The following is an 11,555-nucleotide window of genomic DNA, read 5'->3' as shown; positions in this document are numbered from 1 at the left end:
CCTCCGCATCTCTGGCCTGTACCCCAGTTCTGTATGAATAAATAAATAAATCTTTAAAAAAAAAAAGAAATCCAGTGCTTTTATGCGAAGTTTTCCCCAAACACGTCACCAGTCACGTCTGTCATGCAGTGTGGACAGATCTACTGCGAAGACCAGGGTGGGCTGACTCAAACCACAGCCCGGAGGACGCCCTTCTGATGGCGAACGATGCCCGTGAGTGGACCAGAGTCATGTCAACTCAGTGGAGGAAAAGTTAAGCATCGCTAGTAGGCAGAACCCGCTGCGTAAGCCGTCGGCCGGCACACACCGACGCCAGGAGCCAGCGCAGACAGCTGCTCACATACCTGGACGCTGGCCCACGGGCGCTGGCCCCAGGGACGCTGGCCCCAGGGACGCTGGCCCCACGGGCGCTGGCCCCAGGGACGCTGGCCCCACGGGCGCTGGCCCCACGGACGCTGGCCCACGACGCTGGCCCCACGGACGCTGGCCCATGGACGCTGGCCCCACTGCCATCCGGGCTCAGAAGTCCCGTCTGCGAGTTTCCACGGCAAATGCACAGCATTACAATACGTCACAGGAGCAACTTACCCTCAACGCGACCTGGTAAGGCGTCGCTGCTCCACCAGGGAGAAGACAGCCCACCTTTCCTGGCACAGAGATTTTCACAGTGGAAGCCAGTGAGAGAAGCTCCCCTGGTATTTCCAGAATCCAAAGTCCAGCGCTCCGGGGTGGTTTTCCCACCGGCCACGTGAACACACGCCTGCTTGCCAACACCCCGTTCTTACCTATCACTTTTCCCAGAAAGAGCGACTTGGGGGAGTTGAAGAGCGTGTCCGACGAACTCGGCAGGTGGTAGCTCACAGCAGGGTAATGGTCCAGCTGCAGGGAGAAAACAAGAGACACTGAGCAGAGTGTCCCGAGCCTTCCCGTCACGCTCCGAGGCCGGCCTCCCGCTAGCTGGTCTCTGCAGGCGGGGGCCGGTCCTGCACTGGGGTTATCTGAAAACAGCTGACCTTGTACGTGAAAGGCCTTTGTGAACTGTTCTCCAACGTGCTGCGTGAGACCCGTGCTCATGTTGACAGGGTGAACTCTGCTTGGTCCAGCGTCCAGTACTAATCGCAGATGGAAAACGCCGCAGCTAGAGCAACAGAGTGCCTCGAGGGTCTTCTTACCCTCCCCCCTCCCGTTTCCTTCACCTCTGGTCCCGCCAGCTCACAGGGCAGAACTGAGCTTCAGCATGGTATGTGGGTGCGCACAGGAAGATGCAGGTGCACACAGGCATACACATGTGCCCTGGGCCCCGGTGACAGACGTGGGTTTCCTGCGTGTCAGGTGAGCGTGGGTGATGTCTCCTTTCTGCCACAGGGCAGTGTGAACAGACTATGAAAATTCCTGGGGAGACCCCAGCCCCCAGTTTACCAGGCAAGAGAGCAAAACCAGAAGAGCTGGAACAGCCTGGGGCCTGCAGATGAAGCCGGCCAGTTCCTGCTGAGGGACACGAGAGGGTGGGGAGCGGGGGGCACCCCGCGGCCAGGAGAGCGTTTGCCAGCCCTGGTCTTGCACCTCTCCGGAAAGGGAGAGACCGACTCCCGCCCGGGCTTCCTCCACATCAGCTGATCTTCAGCTTGGGGCAGCCTGGAGCTCAGAGCCCACCTGTCAGGCATAATTACAAGTCTAATGCCAAAGATTCACAGTTCCGATCTCTATGAGCTGAGTTCGAACTTGTGTTTACTGGAACAGCTCTGTGGGACGGCTTTGTGGGTTATCGTCATTTTGAGGCTGCGATAAACTCTTTTTTTCTTTTTAAAATTTATTTTATTTATGCTCATATGAGCTGGGGTGCAGGCCAGAGGTGCAGGAGGTGAGAGAACTCACCAGAGACAGAGCGGGGAGCAGAACAGGCAGATCCACTGAAATCCACGGCTGAGGGAGCAGCGGGGAGACAGGAAGAGTCTGCTGGGCCTGGGGGTCCCTCCTGGCTGGGGATTGAACTTGTGGAGCAGGGGCTGGGGGCAGCTTGACAGTGCTGAGACTCACCCCTGTGCTGCCCCTGCAACGAACTATCTCCCAGCTGACACGTTATGTCCAGTTAGGGGCAACCTGGAGTTGGTCCCACCAGAGCACTTGTTTTGGGTGGGGGGGGGAGAGGTGGGCTGGCAGGGGAGGAAGGAAAAAGGAGTGAGGAAAGGCGCTTCCAGACAGGAGCCGGGGTGACGCGTCTCCCCGGGCACGGTTCCCTCCGCGTGCAGGCCTGAGAGCCGAGGCCCAGACCGCCTGTCCTTTGGGACCTGTCCAGTGTGTCCAGCTTGCCAGGTCTTCGGTGCTCCTTTCAGCCCACCTGTTCCGTAACCTGGGTGTTTCTGGAGTCGAACACCCCGCACGTCCCCAGCAGGTGGGAAGAACGCACTGCACACACGAAGCACTTCTCTGGGCTTGGCAGACCCCAGAAACGAGACCCAGCTGGGTCCTTGCTGCCCAGAGAGCGGAGGTGGGCAGAGCAGGGAAGCTGCTGGGGAGGAGGGGGCGGGAGATCAGGGGCGAGCTGACCTGTGCTGGGAAGAGCTCCCATGAGGAATGAGACTTAGCACAACGACCTGCACCTGAACCCTGAAGCTTCCTCCCCCAGCAGCCCAGGGCTGCGGGTCAAGGCGCCCTCACCTCTCAGGAAGCCGGGAGAGCGGGTTCTGGAGCGCTGGCCCAAATCCCCCAAACACGGTACAGCAAAAACTGGCAAGTTCGATTGTGATTTTGAAAAATTTTCTACGATTTCAAGTGCACCACTAGCAGGATATGTATTCGGCTGGAAAAGCTACGACTTCAACAGCGGTTGTTTCTGTGGGGAATCAGTTTTTGCTGCTTTGGCGCCATCTGGTGGCGAGTGCGGGGAACTGTCGCTGCCTGTCCACTATTGGCTACTTAATGTCCCAAACACCTGGTGATAATGGACATTTTTTATGCATATTCTTTTGATATTTTAAATTAAAAATTGAAGGGAAGACGACAACTTTATTATTGGCACTGAATTTTCATCACCTCAAATTGTATTATGAAACTGTGGCAACAAATACACAATTAAATCATCACGTGTAATAATAAAGGGCCGGCATTTTATTTTGGGGTAAATCGGATAGAGTCTCTAAAAAAATCAAATTTCTGTACTTAGGCTTTCATAGTTTTGTGTCTTTGGGTCCAGGACAGTGCTGAGCACATAACAGGTCCTCAATAAAAATATGGGGGGTGTTTGTAAACTCTTAAAGCAGCAGGCAGGGGAGGCAGGCAGCCCTGAGGTGGGCCCCCCCCCTCTTCAATTGTGTATGATCCAGTCACACAGCCTGTGGGCCCCCCCTTCTTCAATTGTGTATGATCTAGCACTGGGCTTTTGGGAGTGAGCTCACAGTGAGCAAAAATCATAGTTCGTTAGCTGACTTCAGACTTCTCCTTTCCCTCTTGCTCTCTCCAGTAAACAACGTGAAACAAAGGTTAAAATTTACATTTATTGACATTACACTTTATTTCCCTTGTTTCGAAGCCTCACAACAGTCTCCTCAAATAGTTTTGAATTTTGCTTCTGTCACCTAGTAGCCATCTGTGACCCTGACTGGCTGATGTAGCTGTAAGCATCGCAAACACTCCCAAGCCTTTAGTCATTGATTGAAACACCAGACGGTGAATCCAAACAGACCCTGATGCCTAACTCTGATCCACACCGCTGGGCCCGCTGTTCGTAGACTTTCTGTGGTCTAACGCGCCACCCACTGGACACGCGCGGAGTCTCCTTAAACAGCAGCGGGCCTGGCCTGAGCCACCGCCATCCTTCGGAAGCATCGGGTTAGGACTTCAGTTTTGTGTTTGGCTTAGACACGAGGCTCCGGAAGAGGATGACAAAACATTAAAAATCACCACCCGTCACCACACACCTAAGCTGCACACTTTCCTTAGACTTCTAGTATCAGCTGAAGGGCTTTCTATCCTTGTATGTGTCATCACCTTATCACCATAGGATTTAACCACCCAGCCTCTTGGTGGGTGGTTTGCATAGTGATTTACGTAACAATCACCGATTCAATCATTTCCTAAGCCACTTCCTTCCTGAAGAGTTTAAGGGAAAACATCTGGATAAAATGACTTCCTGAGAATAAGGAAAATAAAAACAGATGGGTATTTGGAAAAGGAAACAAGAACACAGAGAAGAGGAATAAAAATTAGACATGATTAATTTTAAAAGTGGGGATGAACAAATGTGTTGCTAAAATAACCTCCTGCTGAGGCAGAAAGGGGCCGGAATGAAGTGAGAAGAATACAGCTGAGGGCTTCCCTGTCTGGGTCTTGATTCCTCCTGCACTGGTCCAGCCCTGGGGTGTCTGGGGTGGCTTAGACTTGGCCCCTTGTTGCCCAAGTCCTTTAGGGGACTCTGCCTAGGGAACCTGGACTCGGGAAGCGCTGGGGCCTGGCGGGAGGCCAGTTTTCCACAGTGGGGACTGGTCAGTGGCAGCGGTGGCCATGCGGTGACCCGCGTGGGCCCTGCTGACGGGCGAGATATGGGAGCCTGAGTACGTGAAGGCGCGCTCAGAGGAAGCCCACGTCGGGCAAACCTCCAGAGGTCAGCGGCTCAGCTGCCTGAGCTGGGAGACTCCCAGCGGAGGTGAAGCAGGAGGAGGTGACCCTGAAGATGTCCAGAGGGGCTCTCGGGTACCCGCCCCTGATATGGGGGGCTCCAGAGGAGCAGGAGCAAGGTGAGGAGACAGGCGCTTCCCTCAAGAGCCGTAGGCCGCACCAAGTCTGTGGCTTTGCTTCTGGGAGAAAGGAGGGTCAGAGTGCTCTGAGCAGAGGAGAAGCAGGTTCTGGCTTGCATTAAACAACAGGGTGGCTGATAGGTAAAGGTGTACTGCAGGATGAGGGGCCCAAGGGGCCCCGAGGTCTCAGGGCTGGACAGCAGCTGGTCTGAGGGTGGAGAAGCCCAGAATTTGGATGCTTCAAGGTAGAGTCAAAATGTCAAACTGTAACATCAATGAGAGCGGGAGGGGGTGGGGGGATGGGGTTGGGGTGAAGGGAAGGGGGTGGTGAATAAAGATAGAAAAGGGAAAAAGGACTAAACATTGAGGCCAGCAGCACACTAACAGACGTTAGGAAGGAGAGGAAGACGAAAAGGAGACTGAGCAGGAGGCCAATAAGGCAGGGGAACAAGGGGGGGTCCCGGCACGGGGGTCCCAGCCCACACCCCACTTTACGGTGGGGATCTGTTCTTAGCGATGTGTCATTTGTCGCCTCTGTCTTGTGGGAACGTTTCAACCTTTACGTACACAAAGTGGGGGTTTAGCCCACTGCGCACGTAAGGGCCATTACTGTCCCAAATGTCGCTGTGTGGTGTGTGACTGCTCTTGTGTTGAGTGTCACCTTTAGGTGGGTTAACATGAGAACTGATAACTGGCCGTTGCCTTTAGAAGTGGAGGAGGTCACTGGTGATCGTGGCGAAAGCAACTTAAGACCCTACTGGGAATGAGTGCAAGAGGAAATATCCAAAGAACTCATACTCATCACAGCCCAATGACAAAGGGCAAATGACGCCCTACAGAAGACTTCGCTAAGGTCAACAGGCACACGAACAACTGCTCAACAGGTCTCCAGGGAAGTGAAAATCAAAACAAGGTAGGTAGCACCGCACGTCCACTGAGCGACTATTAAGAAGACTGACAACATCAAGTGCTGTGAGTAAGTAGAGCAACTGGAACTCTCCAGCTTTGCTGGAGGGAACATAAGATACTTCTGTCTTACAACCCACCCATTCCTTTCCCAGATAGTATATAAGAGAAGTGAAAAATGTATGCACATTTTCATAACAGGTTCATTCGATCACACGCCCAAAGGAAATGATCCATAAGTGTATCAAAAATGTGAATGATTATACAAATGTTGGCATATTCATAAATGTGATAGCATGATTAAATACAGCTATACACATAGAAGTTAAATGCATGGACAAATACGAACAGCAAGTGTGAATGTCTGGACCATTATGCAGAGTGACAGGAGCGAGGTGTAGAAGATTGGATAGCCTATGACTCCACTTTCATGAAGACATAGGACAGGCAAAAGTAACCTGTGGTTGTACAGAATTAGAAACAAATCTGGTGAGTGGTTGCTTGGGGCAATGTCTGGAGGGAATTGATAGGAAAATGACTGGTGGTGTGGTTCTATGCATTTCTGTTAAAGTGCTGTCTGTATACTTAAAATGTGTACATGCTAATTTATTTTTCAACAAAATTGACAGGGGGGCTAGAAAATGAGGGACGCTGACCCAAAATAAGCATAAACAAGTATTTTCAAAACAAAGAAATGGGGTAAGTGGGGTCAGGAAAAAATTTTGTGCCAAAAGGCACACCATCATTTTTAACAGCCGAGTAGTATTCCATTAAGTACATATTCCACCATTTCTTTCCCCAGTCATCTATTGATTTGGGTTGGGCTCATGCATGAGTAGCTATTTTGAGCAAAGCTGCTATGAACATATGAATCGTTTAGTCTTAGTGTTCTTGTGCTCTTTGGGTAAATAACTAGCAGTGATACCATACGGCACTGGGGAGAATATTTAAACGTTCGATGTCTAATTAGCCTAAAGTTAAGGGCTTTGTGGTTTTGAACCTGTTTAATGAAGCCTCATTTTCTTCTTTATCGGTTGGTCTTTTAGATTTATGGGCTTGTTCAGATTGTGATTGTAGAGTGAATCTCAGTTAGGGGGTGTTTCAATAAAGCAACCACCGGTGCTTTTACCTTATCGATCTCTTTAATGCACTGGCTTCAGTATTTAAATGAGTTTGAGTGTGTTTCTTTAATGGTCTTTCAATAAAGCTTAAGTTGACCTGGTACCTCTTACAATCAAGATACTGTCATGGCAGAAAAAGACTCCTGATAAAAATGAACTCATTTTATGTGGTTGAAAAGGTTACATTTCTATTGATTTTAACTGTGATATAGTTAAAGTCTCTGATATATATTTTAAAAAAAATAATGGCACAAACACATCTTTATATTTAAAAAAAAAAAATAATGGCACAAACACGTTCTGTCGATATTACTTTGCCAGCAGGTGTTAGCAGCAGTAACAATATCCAGGAGAGGGTCTAGAAACTGGCATTAGCAGGAAGACCAACTGGTAAGCCAATCCTTCACATTCTGTTCCAGGTGAAGGAGCGGAAAGGTGTAGAAGAAAACTCAGACACAGAGTGACTTCAGAAGGCAGGGCAAAGGTCTCATCGCCCAGCTCTGCCTTCTCATGAAAGCAGTGACCCCAGCTCCCCGGAAATACTGAGGTTTCCACGACTGTGCTGAGAGCCTGTTCAGGAAGAACGTGGGGGGGGGGGTGGTGGTGGGGAACCGGAACTAGACTAGGAGAAATGGTGCAAGAGATACAAGAACGTCCGCTTCTCTGCCACCCAGCCCTGCACCAGCGGGAGGGGCGGGGGGCACGCGGCTGAGCCCCAAACCATGCCGAGCTCATGCTCGTATTTATGGCTGAGGAAACCGGGGCACCGGGGTTGAGCTGGGAGCCTCGGAGCCATGGAGAGCTGGAAGCGACGCCTGCAAGTTGGGGCTGCCCCACCGAGGCAGCGTGGACGCTGGACTGGCACCGAGGAGGCTGAGGGTGCACATCCCGGAATGGGGGGGAGCAAGCGCCCCACGATGCCTCTGCCCTGTGTCTTCTCCCCCACTTTGCTCACCTCTCCCCCCCTGGCTCCTTTGCACCCATCTTTGGTGCAGGACAGTTCAGGGCTGGTCCCCTGTCGTCTGAGGTTTCTGAAGCCTGTCCACCACTCACTGTGGCCACCTCCCACTTGGGGTGTCTGGCCACAGGCTTGTGCGCAGCATGGGGAGCAGGTGTCAGGCTGGAGCGAGGGCTGATTTCAGCCATTCTGACCAGCTGGGGCTCCTGCTAGTGGCCCAGGCGACCTGGGGGAGGCGGGGGTGGGGGTTGACAGCATTTGTGCAAGTGCTTTAGTTCGTCTGTTGCTTCATTCCCTTTTGCTGCCTTTACTTCTTCATTTTTTGTTTTTTAAGATTTATTTATTTGTGCACACAGAACTGGGGTACAGGCCAGAGGTGCAGGGGAGGTGAGAGGATTCACCAGAGTGGGGAGCCGACTGACAAAGTACATGCTGAGGGGAGCAGCGGGCAGGTCAGGAGAGGTCTGCCGCGCCATGTGGTACCCTCCGGGGCAGGCGGGGATCGAACTCATGCTGAAGGGGCTTTAGCTTCTCAGTGCTGCGCTCTAGCCTGCCGCGGCACCACGGAGGGCCCTCTTCCTGCGCTTTAAATGACCACCTCCATCTAATATTTAAATCTATTTCCTCATCCCACGCCCGTGAAGCTGGGGTTCATTTTTCCAGTTTACTACGTGATGGTGGGGGGAAGGGTGCAGATGGCTGCCTTAGGAAGCTCATGGGGCCCCGACACTCAGAAGCAATGAGCTCGGCGTCCCTGTGTCTAAAAGTGATTCACCCACTCAGGCACTCGGCAAGCACTTCTGGGGGCTCTCCGGCATGCCCAGGGCTCAGGGACAGCGTGCTGGGAGGTCCGGATATGAGCAAGACCCCGAGGGCACTCCCTTCCAACACGCATTCACAAGTGTCCCCAAGGGCCACCACCGTCACCTGTGGATGACGGACACCAGAACCCGTGACTCTGGATCAGAGGAGCAAGGTGAGCAAACCTCACCTCTGCAGCCTCACTTGAACCCGCCCCCACCCCACTGGCTATGACGAGTGACCGCTGGCGGGCATCTGAGTACCAGCTCAGGGCGCGCTGGGGCTGACCCGGCCTCGGGCCATCATCCTGCCCATGATCAACCCAAGTCCCCTTTCCCGCCCCCGCACAGGTCAGCAGCGTCCGCCCTTCAGAACCTCAGACCGCATGCTGACATACATTTATTTTCCAGAGAGGAGATAAATTTATGAGAGATAGGAACCTGCTTCCAGTTACCTGTGCGGGCAACGACCCGCTCTGCCTATTGTGCTAAAAAAATAGCTTCGAGAATCACATCTCCGAGAGGGATTTCAGGGCGCTGCTGATGGATATAACAATATAATGCCTCGCAGATTGGACTTTGGTTTTCATGCCCGACAAAATAGAAATCCGGGAGCCTTATCTTCTTTCTTGAGAGATGATTTATGTACTTAATGTGCTTGCGGGGAGGGAATGAACTCTCCAACCTTGGGCTTACAAGCTTTGGCTGTATTCTGGAGCAGGGAAGGAGAGCTGACAAGTCCAGCCAGACTGGATCAGAAATGGCATTGCAACCGCGTTCCCACTGAGCTGTAAGAAATGCAAAGTGAAGTAAACACATTTTTCTGGAGCGCGGGAATGGAGGTGCTGTCTAGCTCTGGCGTGCATAATTCATTTGCAGATGAAATTGCTTTAGAAAAGAAATGAAAATCTTGGAAGTGTTGACATATTCATCAGGAGTCTTTTTCTGTTTCAGATCAGATGAGTTTGATGGGGTGAACTTATTTCTGGCTTAGTTTCCTCTACATCATTTTTTTTTTTTTTGACTTGAAGAAAGGCAAATTTTGGATCCTTTTTGTAAAAAACAAGCCAGGCAATGCAGTCCTGCCTCTCCTCCCCACTCCTCGGGAAACCCTTACGGGCCAACTCAATGCTGCTATAAGTATCCCTGATCCATTCTCCCACCCCCTCCCACCGATGATTAATTTCTCCCTTTTCTCTGCTTCCTCAGCACAAACTTCTTCTTCCGTTGGCCCTGGGCTCATGTCTGTGTGACTGACGGGCTCTCCTACAGGGTTGTGTCTTCTGGGGCAACTGTCACGATCCAAAGGGAGCTGTAGCACCAGTGACAGTGTCCAACATGTAGAAACAACTAGTACCCATCCGCAGAGCAGCAGACTAGGGAAATCCACTGGTCCTAATGGCCCTGTTGGTAAAGATGCTTTTATGATGGACCAGGAAGGAAGAGAAGTATCATGTAGTGGGTGACAGCCGATGCTACATGTTCTCATGTGTATTTCACTTAACACACACAAAGCCCACTTAAGTGGATTGAACCCCACTTTACAGAAAGGAAACAGAGTTTGGTAACCTGGGAGAATAGAGAGCTCGTAAGAGGAGGAGCCTGTCAAGGAGGACTGGATTTTACTTGTGTTTTAGAAACATGCTCCACGTTTGACAATTCCAATAAATCCAGCCCTGAGTTTGCTAAGACTCAGACCCGCCTCAAAGGGAAATCCAAGTGCTGTGAAACACTTCTAACCCACGCTGCCAATATTTTCTTCTGTTATATCCCTCGTCTATTATTTATATTTCAACTAATGTGTTGAAATCTTTCCCAGAGGAGAACTAGGTGGAACAGGTTTCTGAAGACATGTCCATTAAACTTGTCTAAATCTTTGCTTTTCTTCTAGAATATGATAAAGCTTCCTGGGGGTAAAAGACACGCTTTCTCCATTGCCTTGTGAGCCAGCTCCTACTCAGGAACTCATCACCATTGACCTCAATTTCTTTCACTCCACAGCTACACAGCACATATTCCTTCTCAAGCTTGTTTAGAATGGCGTTCAGTTCTTTTTAGTCACATTCATGTCCGTAAGGAGTCTTCTAGAATGGCACTGATGGCCTGTTAACTTCCCCTGGGACAGACTCAGTGGCTGGCTGCTATTTGGAACTTTGGAACTTATTATGTCAAGTAGATGTCTTTGTGTCAACTTCCTAGTGATCCCCACGTGGGTTTTATTTAAAATATCTTATTTTATTTTAATAAATTTTTAACGAGATTCGCAACACTTTTAATGATTTAGGGATACAGGTGCACACCTCCTCAGACATGTTAGCATCCCACACCCACTGCCACAGTGGAGATGTTTACCTTCCATCTGACCATCTTTGGTTGCTTCAGTTCTATTCTCAAACTTCTAGGGCTTGTTTTCATTCAGTTTTGCAGTCCTTTGTTTTGTTTCTTTATATTTTGCATGTGAGTGAAATCCTCTGGTATTTGTCTTTCTTCCTTGGATTTATTTCACTTAGCATCATCCCCTCAAGTTCCACTCACCTGGTCACAAATAGCAAGATTTCATCTTTTTTATAGCTGAGTAGTATTCCACCGCGTGTGTAGACCACATCTTCTTAATCTACTGCTCTACTGATGGACACTTAGGTTGTGTTCATAGCTTGGATACTGCAGGTAGTGCTGCAGATTACTCTGAATTGGCGTTTTTGCATTCTTCAGGTAGATAACTAGGGGTGGAATTGCTGGATCATATGGTAGCTCTCTTTTGGATATTCTGAAAAATCTCACATTATTTTCCATAGGGGCTGGACCAGTCCACATTCCCACCAGCGGTGTATGGAGGCACCTTCATCTGCACATCCTTGCTAATACTGTTGTTTCTTTCTTTCTTTCTTTCTTTTTTTTTGAAACAGGTAGTTCTCACAGGAGGGGAGTGGTATCTCTTTGTGACTTTGATTTTGCATTTTCCTGATGAGAAGCGATACTGAACGTTATGTTATGTGTGTTGGCCATCTGAATGTCTTCTTTGGAGAAGTGTCTGTTT

The 11,555-nt window shown here is 50.4% G+C and overlaps 1 protein-coding gene across 1 annotated transcript in view; it reads right to left on the bottom strand.

Moving 5' to 3' along the window:
- The window catches only part of CNTNAP2 (contactin associated protein-like 2), a 1,046,635-nt gene that overhangs the window by 93,363 nt on the left and 941,717 nt on the right, over positions 1–11,555 (bottom strand). The window contains exon 21 of the mRNA XM_012733843.1: positions 786–879. Within this exon, the coding sequence (XP_012589297.1) occupies positions 786–879 (94 nt within the window). The remainder of the gene's footprint in view (positions 1–785; positions 880–11,555) is intronic.

Source organism: Condylura cristata, unplaced genomic scaffold, assembly GCF_000260355.1.
Source record: "Condylura cristata isolate star-nosed mole 26May11 unplaced genomic scaffold, ConCri1.0 scaffold00042, whole genome shotgun sequence".
In the NCBI taxonomy this organism is placed as follows: Eukaryota; Metazoa; Chordata; class Mammalia; order Eulipotyphla; family Talpidae; genus Condylura; species Condylura cristata.
This window is presented reverse-complemented; position numbering and strand designations above follow the sequence as displayed.